We start from the raw sequence: 13,531 nt of genomic DNA, 5'->3' as shown, positions 1-13,531 counted from the left end.
CTAACCCTAACCCTAACCCTAACCCTAACCAGTACACCAGTACAACGTCACGCCCCCGTCCTGTTGGAGAGGGGGTCGCTGTGCAAGGAATCAGTGGAGAGAAAAAACCTAACCTGTACGTGTACCCTAATCGTGGAACAGCAGAGAGGGCCACGCCCCGCATGCCGACGCAAAGAGCTTCGAAGATGGAGCAGAAAGCGGCCGTCCAAACAGCCACAAGATGGAGAACAGCCAGCGCGGTGGTGCAGTCGGGCTTCCTGTGTGCGCTTAACTCTGTCACAGAGGCAAGTCGCACAACGACACAACACGGGGCAGCCAAGCATCTGCATAGGGGTATGGCAGATCGCGCAGGCACAACCACGAGGGCACCAAAGGCCGCGACGACAAGCAAACGTGCGAGGAAGATGTCGGAGCACCGCAGGTGGCACAAAAAGCAGTCACATCCCTCATTCCCGTGTCCTGCAAGGGCTTTCGACACGTACCAGGCATGTGAACAACAGCTGTGGTGCACAGCCGGCACTACAGCCAACACACTCATGGGAGGAGCGAGGACCAGCCGCTGGGTGCCGCAGACGGTGAGAGCGATGGGGAGTAGCGGCAGGCGAGACACTTCCTTGAGCGCATGGCAGCAGGGGCATCCCGCCATCTGCTGACTCCTAGCGTCTTTCACAGGAATGGCTGTTTAAAGCAGAGGGAAACCATGGGCAAGCACGTGCTGCCGCACAATGAGCTCATAGTTTGTCGTTCATAAAGTTCGCATGAGGGAAGCCATAGATACTCGGCGAGGAAAGCCATGCAGCCCAGGTGCGACGTGCATTATCGCGGCATTGCATGCAAAAGTATATCGTGAAGAGAGGTGTGCTTCGAGCGTTGTGGGATTCGCGAGTCTTGCGTGGCATATCGCACTTACCATCGAGTCGGACGCCCTTATAGCAAAAAATAGGTGAGGTGCAGGGGCTCTGGCAGGAGGTGAGGTACCACAATCCCATCGAAGCACCACGCGGCACTCCATCTGCCTCTTGCCTTTGCCTGTGACCTTCTGCTGCTGGAATTCAAACTAAGCAAATGTGCTCTGTTCGGAACTGAGCGAGGGTGATGTCCTGTCGCCTGGTAAGCTTATCATCCCAACTGTTTGGTGTGGGCCGGCTGCTACAAAGTAGCTTTTGCCGTAGCATGTCGTGTGGTGTATCGCGGCTGTGGGGGGGGGGGTGCGGGCCTGGCACCTGAAACTGAAGGTCGGGTCAATGATCCATACAGTTGGCGTCGGCACTCCTGACATGGCCTATTGCGAAAGCTCCATGGCAGTGTATTCGTGCTCCGGTTAGGAGTGACCACAAACAAGCTGAAGTGAAAGGGGCACGCGACGGGCTTTCAGCGCGAGTACTTGTGCGCAAAGAAGTGTCTGTATGTCATCCTCTACTCTTGTGGGGCCTTTGTCGAGCGGCATGAGGGAAAACGAGCCTGTAGCAGCAACAAGGCTTTTTTGTACTTCGTCCTGGTTGGCGTATTCATCTTCGCAGCAGGCCGAGTGTCGGCTTCATTGCTTCACAGACAGCGCGGTAGCTGCACGCAAGGGGATGAGGAGCAGTCTTCTGTCGCTACATCTATGGGTGTATTACTATCATAGAGCATCGTGGGCTCTCGTGACGTGATGTCTGGGTGTACCGCACCATCAGTCCATAGCGAGCGAACCAGCTGCGCAAAGCGAGAGAGCCGTCGCCCGCAGCTCTCCGGGGAGTACTAGGGTGAAGTGTGGAGGGAAAGGAAAAGGAGTTCAAAAATAAAGACAGAAGGTATGGAAGACATGGAGGCGCAGTAGGGAAAGCAGCGCGCGCAGAGGTAAGAGATAAGTCCCTTCGACACGAAGCAGTGCGGAACAAGACAAATAGAGAAACGAGCAGAGAGATACGCGTGACTCAGATAGGCAAGAGTTGGGAGAAGCGCGTGTTCACAACGATGTGATGAAAAAAAAAGGAATGAAGAGGAGATAGATGAGCAAGAATTGTGAAGAGAAATCAACTGGTGTGGACAAAGAAGGATGAGGCAGGACAGCAACGCGCAGCTCGCAATACAGGAAATGCTGGCGCGGGTTTTCTCCAGCATTAACGTGTCCCTCTATTCCACAGATGGAAAGGAAACTCAGCTAATGACGACTCGGCGCTCATGTGCGAAGGGAGAGGTGGTGTCCCGCGCCCTTACCAGAAACCTTGGAATGAATACGGCACGAGGTGCAGATCACCAGGTGCAGCATACCGAATAAGGGCCTTCGTTTTCTTGGCTGCATGGAACTGGCACGGGCGGGGTCATAAGCAAGAAACAAGGCCAGTGCAATGTGGTGTGCGAATACAGACAGAACGCTGCATCCCCCTAGCAGCACAGGGAGCCGGCAGAGGTAGACACCCTAGGCAGAGTGGTGAGGAAACCGATAGGGCGCCTGCACGTTTACCAAGATAGCGACGACCGTCAGCAGTACTTGCGACACAGCAGAGTCATCTCATCCCGAAACGTAGTACTTTGGATCTTTTTGCAGGTCGTGCTGAAGGGGTTCATGAAGTACCGTACACATAGGTGATACGCCTCGCTAAAAAAGGTGGATAGGGAGTCCTTCGGCTCAGAATCCTGCATGAGCAGAAGACGAACAGGGGCAAGGCCCACGTACGCGGAGATGTAATACGAGTCGCCGTAGGGACGATCAACTCTGCTGAGAAGAAAATCGCCTCTGGTCCACATTGCCTCGTCAATCACATCTAATGCGGAGTAGAGGGAGAAGTAATGCGCCAACTCGTTATCACTGCTGCCGCTAATGTTCGTGCCGCTGCCTCCGTACGCGAAGAGGCAGGCGTCACTGGGTCCCACAACGAGGAATTGCATAAACGGCATTGGTAGTGCACCGTCAAAGGCGGAGGAAAGCAAAGCGAGAGAAGAGGTGAGTGCGGGCAGAGACACAGGGAGTGGTCAGTGCCGTTGCTCTTCAAGAGCGCCGCCGACACAACACAGCACAAGCAAACAAGAAAGAAGGTTCATCTTGCAGTCGAGACAGTAAAGCGGACGGGGAGGGGGCAAGAGAAAACAGTATTTGTGGAACAGAGGCAAAGGTTATGGCAGTGGCAGCGCCCAACTGCACACATGGGGCAGGCAGTTATAGTGGATAGAGGGGGTGAGAGATGATACGCACCAGGGCCACGCAACAAATGAAGAGATTCAAACGCCACGTGCAGACCAGGGCAGTTACAAAGCGCTCACATCACACAGAATCGGGTGAGCTTCGTTCGTGCCGTTTTGCGAAACCGATTTGCAATTGCCTCGAGTCGCATAAACGATCGCGGATTAATTCTTTTTGTGTGGCTGTGCATGTGTACATGTAGTTGCATCTCTGTACAACGAGCGAAGGACAATTATGTGAGCAAATCGAAACGTAAGAGAACAGCATGAGCCCCGCGGGTCGGTGCATCAATGAGCACATGCAACAGTGGCAGGCAAAGACAGGCATGGCCGTGCGCATGCAGGGATTCGCGCATATGCTAGAGAAAAAAAAGGAGCTGCAAATTGCAGATTACAACCGCGAGAAGAGGACGCCGTCATGGAAGTAACCGCAAAAGGGATGAAAGAAGGTGGTAACAGAGATACGATGATGCAGAGAGACGAGGAAAAAATAATCGCCGGCAGTGGGTCAGCGGAGGGGATCGCGGATGCATTGCAAAACATGAAAGTGTCCTCTCACACCCCAATGGGTGCAGAAGCACAGCAAGTTTTGTCACCTCGGCTATTTGAACGGGACAAGAGGAAAGCAGCTGTCGTCTACAGTGCTCGATGAGCTCGCTTACCCTCGTACTGAGTGTTGGGGCCCCTCACAAGATCTGCGAGGGGGAGCGGACGCGCAGGCACCCAAATAGCGCCTGTCCCACCGCGCACAATCTCCTGCGCCGCGCGATCCCGGGCATCCTTTAGTTGGTCGTGCACGATGGCTACAGAGCGGCGGAAGTCGGCCAGCGTTGTCTGCATTTGGTTGATGTCCTTCTCGTAGTCGAGCAAGAAGCGACCGAGTGCGTCAAGTTCGAATCCCTTGTATCGAGTTCTAGAGCGGTTTTTCCGGCTGCCAGCTGTCAGAGTGCTCTCAGTACCTTGGTAGTCTGACAAGTGCAGATCGGCCACCTCCTCGTCATCCGAGGACTCAGGTGCCCCAGAGACCCACAGAAGCGCTTTCTGTTTGAGAAACTGCTTGTGCTCTGCCCGCTCAATGGCACCACGGGCGAGAATGTAGTCGCTGAGGATATTGTCGCGCTCAGACTCCTCAGTTATCATCAGCTGCTGCAGCGCCGCATCAACAGGATCATCATAGTGTGTCATGGGAACCGCACGATCGTAGTGATCGCGCAAGCCTTGCCGCTGCAAGTACTCATTGCCCACAATAGTGCGTCTGCCCGTAAACTCCTCCGCGAGAATATGGCTCACACCCTGCTTGAGGATATCACGGCGCCGATTCTCCAAACGCCTCTGCAGCTTCTTTCGCAAGAGGCGGCCCCGACCCACTCGCTGCAAAAGGGCAACTGACTGTTCAGGCGACAGGGCAATGTCGGACGAATTCTCTTCCATCGGCAGCAATACCTCGGTAGCTTCGAGTTTCGCGTGAGTATTGCAGGACTCCGTCGCCCCCGGGTGGTTCGATGCCACGCTCTCCCGTAGCAGCTGCCACTCGCCTTTCAGGGACTCACGCATGCCCTTTTCATCCAACTCAACACCCTCACGGGCGAGCACCTCGTTTTGGAACAGAGAGTTTTTCCGTGAAGCGAATAATGAAAGCACCTCTGTGTTTTTCTTCGCATCCTCTGAGAGAGTCTCGCGCGTCCTCGTCTCCAACAACTCCAGCGCACTTCGTGACTCCGCTTCCTTCTCCATACAAGACTCGATGAATGCAGTCAGTCGCGAATGCATCTTGCGCAGAACGACCCCGCGCTCACGATTCTCTCGCATAGCGAGCTGCATCGCCAACTGCTGCTCCCCCGACTGGATCTCTCCCCGTTGCAGAGCTTCCTCGGACGTGAGAAAAGGCGCGGCTAAACTGAAGCGAGCTGCATCCTCATCAGCTGCGACTTGGCCACGCGCATCGCCCTCCATTGCCACGCAGTCCGCAAGCGCCCGGTATAGGCGCAAGCGCATGTGCTCGACTGCCGCATCATGATCCTGCAACGCAGCGTCAGCAAGTTCCAGTGCAGCAGACTCCTCCACATCGTCGATGGCACAGCGCATGGCCTCCTCCTCTTTCTGCGTGAACTCTAGAGCCACTGAAACGCGGCTAGCATGCGCCTCCAGCTGCACAGACTTTCGACCTGCTGCCTCCTCCTCTACACAGTCTGCGAATTCCTTCTCGAAACGCGCCCGCATAGCCTCGGAGACTGCAGAGCGCGCCAAGCACAAAACGCCGTGAAGACTCGACAACCTCTCCACTTCCTCGGACTTTATCCAATTTCTCTCAAAACATTCCCTTTCAAGCAAAGCAGCAAAAGACATGCCTCCACGTCCGTCTCCCTCCAACTGTCTGATAGTGCTGCGACAGGCGGTTTCCTCGGCAATCACACCCTCCAAAAGCTCACAAAAGCCTTTCTCAGACAGGAGCACGTCAAGCCATTTACCCCGCTCGTTCATCGCGTCCTCCACAGCGCGCAGCGCGGCGGCGTTCTTCCTCGGATCACACACCAGGTCCGCGTACTCCGCAGCAAGACGCTGGAACGCCTCGTCCGCCCCAAGCGCTTCCGCCCACTCCTCCTCCTCGTGCGGCCGTAGGAACGGGTAGGTGGAGGTGAGTCTGACGGAGGCTTCATATTCAGGCGGTGTTGCTGTGCGTGCCACCTGTGGTTTTGCGTGGTTCTCATGGTGGGACTCGTTAGCTGGGTGTATTATGGAGGATGGCGCTTCTTCGTTGACGTCTATTGTGTCGTCATGTATTTCGTTTTCGTTGTGAGGGTCGTGGTTGTCCAGTTGCGACGGGGTGTGGAGGCTTCGCTTGGCGGTGTCGTGGGATCGGAGAAGTGTTGAATTTTCAGTCACGTCTTGTGGTTCGGTTGATGAGTGAAGAAAGGATAGGTCGGTGTAGAGCTCGCCGTTTGCGATGGCCCTTTCTGTATCTTGCCGCTGCTGATTTTCAAGCTCCTCTAGGATGGCTTGAGTTGTATGTGGGTCTATCGCCGCGTCAGACGCTTGCTGCGCAGTTCGAAGCATAGCCGGATGCTTTTGGAGGTGGACGAGCTGGTCATCGCTCAAGGCAGGGGGCTGAGGGAACTGACGGAGGAGGCGGTCCCACTGTCGAGTGGCCCGGAGCGCCAGTTGGTCTGCGCGAGCCGCCAGGCGCACGCGCTGAAGAGAGCACTCCGGTGACGTTGGTGGGCTCCGCTCTAATAGTTCACCATACTTTTCGAACAGTGCAGAGTACCGTCCATCGTCGCGGAGGGGCAAGTGACGGAGAGAGACGCACTGGCGCGTTGTGTAAAGGAGAAACGGTTGCGATGCAAGAGCCAGCTCGTCGAGGTATTGCCTTGCGAGTGGGAGGGCACGAGCGAACGTAGCGCACTCCACCAAAGCTGAGTACACTTCTGGTGTGGAAGGGCCATTGAACCCCTCCTTTGCCGCTCTCGACCACTGCTGCTCAAAGTTGGGCGGAAGCACCAGCTGCGTCGTCGGAACCCCGAGAACCGCGTGAGGAATACCGGGGAACGCCTTCAGCAACTGCGCCTGAGCATCGAACTCTTCCTGAGCCATCTCCTCTACAATACGCATCAGCTGGCGTGTCTTGGTCGCAACGGACTCCGGCCGATAAGAGCGAAGAGATGCGGAAAGAGGCGACGCTGGCACCGTCGTTGCTTCGTTTCTTCTTTTCGTGTTGCCCTCCATGGTCTCTTGGGTGTCGCGCAGGGGCGCGAAAAGCGTTGCGTGCAGCATTCGGAACTCGTGGCGGCACTCAAAAGGAAGCGTGGACAGCGAAACGGAGGCGATAGGCATGAGCGATAGATACGGGTAACGCTCAGCGATTTCTTCGCCGTAGCTCCCGTGTATTAGGCGCCGCTGGAACTGGTCCTGTGACATGTGCCGTATGTACCTGCGAACTCTGTGGGCGCAGCGTGCAGAGTCGCGCGCCGCTTTTGAGCCCGCAACCTCTTTGCTGTGAGCGAGATAGTACTTCTCACACAGCAGGACACGTGGAGTGTACTCGATAAAGGTGCTCGACCACTGCAGAGGGGCATCGCCGCTGCTTAGGTAGCTGCCGAAACGGTGCTGTAGTGCTGCCTCTCGTTTGCGCAGCTGCTGCGCCAAAACCGCCGCGCGTGCCTTCATACTCTCTTCGCAGGATTTCAGCCGCCCTGCAGATAGCTTCGGCTCGCTGGACAGCCTCGTGTATTCGGCGTAGTGCTCACAAAAGATGCGATCTTCGCCCAGAGCCAAATCCAGAACATGTACACCGCCGTAGCGCAAACGCAGAAAGGGGTACATCGCTTCAGCTCGGATACGGCCCCGCATCACACCAACGCGAGCCTTGTGGGCGCGGGTGTGGATGAAGGCCAGGTATTGGCGAAGGCGTACCAGTGCCACAGCACTGTTGCTGCCGTCGCTCGTTTGCCACTGCAGTCGCTCACGTTGGTATGCCGCATCGAAGCGGTGAGGCAGACCCACCAGCATCCATGTTGGGCACTGCGTCCCACGGAGGCACGGATACCACTGCTCGAGATATTCAGCATCAGCGTTGAGCCTTCCGCGCCGATGCACCGCGGCAACCATACGATCCCGGTCGTCTGGGTCGGTTGAGGCGTGCAGGCTCGCACTCCACGGCTCGAGCAGATCTTCAAAGATGGCGCTGAGGGGCTGGAGATGCAGACGAGGCGAGGACAGACGGTAGCGTTGCTGCAGCTGGTGGGATTCAGAGCGGCAGTACAGGCGATCGAGCTGCCCACGTTCCCAGATGGACATGCACAGGGCTTCGATGCGAGCCTCCAGAATGTCCTGTGGCATCACAATCTCTCCGGTGTGTGTGGCGTGTTGGCGCGCGGTCAGCAAGTCACGGAGGGCGCCATCGCGAGAAAAGTCGCGCAGGAAGCAGGAGTGCAGCAATCTCTCCGGCACCCAAGCCGAGATCGATCGGCGCCAGCCCCACTGCTCCGACTCAAAGGCGTCTACACGTTGGCCAATGCGTGCCTGCGCCTCTTCCAACTCCGCCGTAGGTGCGCGGTGTGCCTTCAATCGCTCGTACTCGTTCATCAGTGACTGTACCTCAGCATCTTCCACCACCTCAGAGAAATCCACAGGAAGCAGTGCATTCACGGATGTGCCGAAAAGCTCCAGGAATGTGTCCTCTACGTGATGCTCGTAGGCGCGGCGGTCTGCCGTGCGCCGGGCCTTGACCGATGCGTATGCAATCATGCGACGCTCTTGCAGGTGGCGGGCTGGAGATGCCGCCGGCGTATGGTCCCACTGCGTCGCCAACTCGAGGAAAATTCGGTCGTACATGAGTGCAAGACCTTCCACGTACACCCCTTCCAGCTTCGCTGGTAGGAATGGGTACTGCTTGAGCGTCGCGCCGGACAAGAGAACTCGGAATATCTCACCGACCCGCTGCTTCATATCGGCCTCCAGACGGTATGCCTCCTTGGTCCCCTCAGCCTCCTGCGCACGGTTTCGCGCCAGCTCTGAAAAGCGGCCGTCCTCGATAGGCCGAACATCGTCCCATGGGACGCCTTCGCAGGCGGACTCCAAGAAAGGAAAGCGGCGCAGAAATCTGGGGAGATGGGTGGGCCGTGGCTGGCTCGGGTGCCGCCGCCGCCACAGCGTCTCGAGGTTGCGCGCGTAGGCGATGTAGTCTGGGTCTCCGTGTGGAACACCCGCAGCGTTCAAGGCGGCCCCAGCGTTGCGCAGCGTCTCCTCAGCGCGGCCGAGCCAGCCCAGTTCGATTTCGATAGAGCCACGGTTGTTGAGGGCAACACCGTACTCACGACTTTCTACGCCGTAGTACTTGGCGGCGTAGCGGACGGCCTCATTCGTGAGCTCAAGGCATGCATCGGCGTGCGTGCGAAGATCCCAGGATCGGTAGACATGGGCAGCGTCAGCGAGAAGCGTATGCAAATCGGGCGCAAATGTGGGCTTTTCCTTCGACAGCGAGATTGCCGTCAGTAGCACCTGAATGGCGTCTGCAAAGTTCCCTTCGTACTCCAGTTGCCGGCCCAACTCACTCAGATAGTTGATGAAGAAATCGGAGGCCCAGCCCACCTTGCTCAGTTCCACTGAATGCTGCACAAGAGCGTGTGTATCAACGGAGCACGAGGGCAGCAGCTTCTTGCAGCGAAGAAGACCCATGTACGGCTGCAGGTGCAGCCACGCTCCGTGCTCGCTGCGCAAATAAGCTGGCATGCGCGCGATGGCACTGTAAAAGTAGTGCACGGCCTCCTCAACGCAGCTGCGCAGCTTTGCCGGCGCCTCCATCAGCGCCTCTGCCACGTCGACGAGCCAAAAGCCGTACTCGATACAGCGGCGCCCCTGGGTCTTGCGGCTAGCCCATTGCTCGTACCCTGCCAGTACTGCAGGGAAGCGCGACCGCCCGTCCTGGATGCAGTGCCAGTCATGCGTTTGAAAAGACACGTGGCAGACCGAGCGCTCCATCATAAAGCGGATGAGCTGCTGCGGACCGGTGCGCTCCTCCTGCGCGGCTGCGTCCTCGCACACGAGGCTAAGTGCTTCGGCAAAGTTGCGCTGCCAGCACGCCACCTTCCAGCGCAGAGGCAGGCAGAACGAGTACCAGTGTGGCGGGTCCGTGCGCACGCGGTTGTACACCGCTGCCAATTGTATTGCTACCGCCGGGTCCACCAATCGTGGAATTACGGACGAGTTTGCGAAGGGTCTCCACGTCACCTGCATGGCGCCGTTCTCTTTGCGAATCGTGGCGCCGAGTAGGTGACACACGCGGTCCATGATGCGCTGCTTCCACTCTGTCCTGAAGGAGACGAGCACGTCGATGAGGTCTTCATCCTCGGCTGTGATGCCGTACTTTTTCGAGACCACGTCAAGGAATTTGCCGCGGAACTGCGGCGAGGGAGCGAACACCAATGCAAAGTATTTGGAGAGGGTGCGCGTCAGAAAAAGCTCGTCGTAGGCCATGCGTTTACCTTGAATCTCGATGTAGAACTCCTGCTTTACTGCGCGGCAGAGCATCTCGCACGCAAGCAACTGCACCGTCTGTTCCACCGCACGCATGTCGTAGTGTCCGGCAAACAGCAGCCGGTGCGCTACCTGCTTGAGAAGGCACAAGTTAACACCGCGGGCGTGGAGGGATTCACATACCTGAGTGAGGGTAGTAGAAGCAGCCGCGGAGGTGGATCTGCAACATACTTGGAGAACAGTTTCCTGGAGGGCCCTATCGTCCAGCACCTCCATCGTGTTGTCGGCGCCCTCGACCACCTCGGGGCACACCCGCAACATTTCCTGGCGCTTCATGATCGTGTCATCCACAAACAGCGGCGTCAGCGTTGCGTTCGAGTTGGTGACGTAGTAGCGCCCATCCAGCGCCTCGTAGACCTCTATGCCGGTGTCGGGGAGCGGAATATGGAGCGCCTCCGCGATAAAGGCAAGCTCAGCCTCGACCTCGACATCGTTGGTGGAATTCGCCCCGTAAAGCCGCTTCGGTCGCTTCGTCATGGGCACTAGCGCCTGGGCTAGCACCGGCATGCCGCGGTAGTAGAACATGGTGGAGAGCGGCACCGAGAGGAGGTGGCTGTCGCTCTGCAGAATCCCTCGCAAAGAAGCGATGTAGTTTCGGCCAGAACGACTGTCGGGCAGAATACGAAAAAAAATGTTGCGCACCCTGAAGCACTGCACGAAGTTGAGCAGCTCCGCCGGCATGTCCTTCTCTAACCGCACGATCTTGACAATTGTGCCTGCCGCCTCCCCCTCGAAGTCGCGCTCAATCTGATGAAGAATGCGCATCCGAAGCTCCGCTTGCTCGATGCTGTCGTTCTCCATCTCCCAGGCCAGTTGAAACTCGGCATTCCAGTTGCGACCCTTCGGCGTGATTTCTGCGCACGCAGCCAGGTACGGCTTGGGGGCGGTCTGCTGAATGGGGAATGACGGATTCTTGCAAATAGCGAGTTGAGATTCCGTTGCCCAACGACTGCCATTGGAGCTGGGGGAGCGGTCGTTCCATGTAGCACTCGGCGGGGTCGTCTTTGCAAGACTTTCATCGCGGAATGCCACTGACACCGCGCTGCGGGCTGGTGTGGCGCTCGCTGGCCGCCTCATGTCTTCGCTACCACACAAAGAGCAACCGCCACACGCGCAAACGCGCAACCTCCAGCGCAGGAGATGCCAAGAAGATGTGGACGTGCAAGCAAAGCCCCCTGTGGCGACTAGCAAAAAGGCGGCTAACCAGCTGAGGGATGCGACGGGCGGAAAAGCAAAGAGGGTGAGAGAGAGGGGGTGGGGGCGGTGATCAACGGAGAATTCGAGGAGAAAGGTAAGCCGGTCACAACACGAAAGAAAGAATGGGGGAAAAAAAAAGAAGAGGCGACGCTGGAGCTACCGCAATGGACGCGCTCGGCGTCTGTCGCAGGCGAGTGTGAGTGACGGCGTATTTGTAAGCGCCAATGAAGGCCTCACCTACTTCAGTGCTAAACAGCACCGCGACGTCTTGGAAAACGGAGATGTGAGCCAGGACCCTTTGGCTTTGCTTGTGCTTTTCCTTCTCTCCCCTGCAGCTGCCGTCACGTTGTGAGTCCAGTTGGGTGCGTATGTACCAAGAGACGGCTGAATCCGGTGCGAAAGGACAAGGAAAGCAAAAGCACGTATGAAGGAGTCGACGTGGCAATGTTGGCAGCACGCCCGAGAATTAAGCCGCCAATCAGCGGATGAAGCACACGGGCACCGGCAGGTGTGCAGAAAGATAGACAGAGGCACGCACACAGCTGAGTGGAGTTGAAAAAAAAAAAAGAAAGCAGCGGAAAAAAACCCAAAACGCGAGTAGAAAGGCGAGCAAAGGACGGAGGGATGAACAGGCGAAGAGATGGACCACGAACGTACTTGACAGCGGAGAGAGAGAGGGTGGATGATGAGACGGATATGGAGGGAGAGGCAGGCCGCAAACAGACAGTGAGCAACAGTACAGAGCACTACGCGAGAGCAAAGAGGTTTGGGAATGGACTATCTAAAAGGCGAAGAAGAAGCCACGAGAGGTCAGCTGAGGAGTGCGGGGGAGAGCCGACGTCCGCCTTGTTGAGCGCACGGAGGGCTCGTGCGCAGTTGGTGTGCAAGGTGAACGAAAGAGCGCGAGGGCAGGAGCGCTTTGATGTCGCAATGGCTGAAGTACAAACGGAGAAGGCCGAAGCGTCTCCGCCGCGGGGAGAGCGCAGTACGGCAAGAGAGAGATACAGAAAGCGGCGATCAAAGGTATGTGGGAGCGTGGGGGTGTATATTGGCTGTGCGAAAGGACTACTTGCAAGGTGCACTCTTCTTGGTGGTGATTGCTTGTGCAGATATGGATACCGCTCCTTTCGAGGGTGTGCGATGCGTGAAAGAGCCCAGCAAGGAGTTACGCGCAGATGGGAGAGAAGCAGAGAGAAAAGAGCTGTTGTACATAATGGGTGAAAGGAGAGAGCCATGCAGAGGAAGGCCTGAACGGGGGTCACGCCTACCCTAGCGCAGTCTCGCAGTCACTTTCAAAAGCACCGTGTACTCACACTGATCTGAGACGCTTCCACCACGAAATAAAGTCCTCGTTGGTAATTCACTCTGTGTTCGTTTGCTGTGAAAACACATACGCCCCAATGACTACGGGGCACCTCAGCATGCTATCAGGGCCCGGTGCACCCTCCGTGGTGGGAAGCCCGGCAGCCATGCAGCCCCCGCGAAATGCCGAGCCACCCCTGGCGGTGACAGGGCCGAGTGCCTACACCACAGGGAGGCCAGGGCGACCTATCGCTACTGATGTCGGCCGTGCCAGATCGTGGATGGCGTTGCATCGGAGAGACCTGCGGCAGTAGACACACTAGTGCCGTCCACGCGGAGGGCGGGGTGTCAGCGTGGCTCGGACGCGGCTCCCCCGGCCCTCACACTGCCTTTGCTGGTGGTGCGGAGCCTGAGAGCCACCCCGAGCTGCATGCACCTGGGGTGGGGACCGGCATGATGTGAGCGGCTGTGAGGCGACGTGCGAAGCGGAGCTGGGTAGAGTTTGGTGCAGGGGCCGCGCTCTCAGATGACTGGGCCGGCAGCATTCTAACGCGTGTCTCCCGCTGCACCGCACCAGGCGATGGGGGCCTGCGGCATTCCGGCTGGGGCGGCGTTTGAGCCCGTGTTGCACGGCAGCAAAACGGGCATCTTGAAAAAAGACAAAAAAGCAAAATGAGAGACGACATGCGAGTAGGGCTTCTCCGCTTTTCCATGTGAAAACAATACGTGATCCAATCGGAAGGGCCGAGCACGAATATATACGGTGGTGCCTTCTCGAAGAATCAGCACCGCTGCGCCCGCTGTGAACAGGCAGAGAGACAAAAAAAAAAAAAAAAAA

The 13,531-nt window shown here is 57.4% G+C and overlaps 1 protein-coding gene across 1 annotated transcript; it reads right to left on the bottom strand.

The window, feature by feature from the left end:
* Positions 1-3,798: 3,798 nt before the first annotated feature.
* On the bottom strand, positions 3,799-11,271 carry LDBPK_161760 (hypothetical protein, conserved; the record flags this gene model as incomplete). The annotated part of the gene is made up of 1 exon (XM_003859812.1): positions 3,799-11,271. The coding sequence occupies one exon, from the start codon at positions 11,269-11,271 to the stop codon at positions 3,799-3,801; it is 7,473 nt and encodes a 2,490-aa protein (XP_003859860.1).
* Between the last annotated feature and the right edge of the window lie 2,260 nt (positions 11,272-13,531).

Source organism: Leishmania donovani, chromosome 16, assembly GCF_000227135.1.
Source record: "Leishmania donovani BPK282A1 complete genome, chromosome 16".
Taxonomy (NCBI): Eukaryota; Euglenozoa; class Kinetoplastea; order Trypanosomatida; family Trypanosomatidae; genus Leishmania; species Leishmania donovani.
This window is presented reverse-complemented; position numbering and strand designations above follow the sequence as displayed.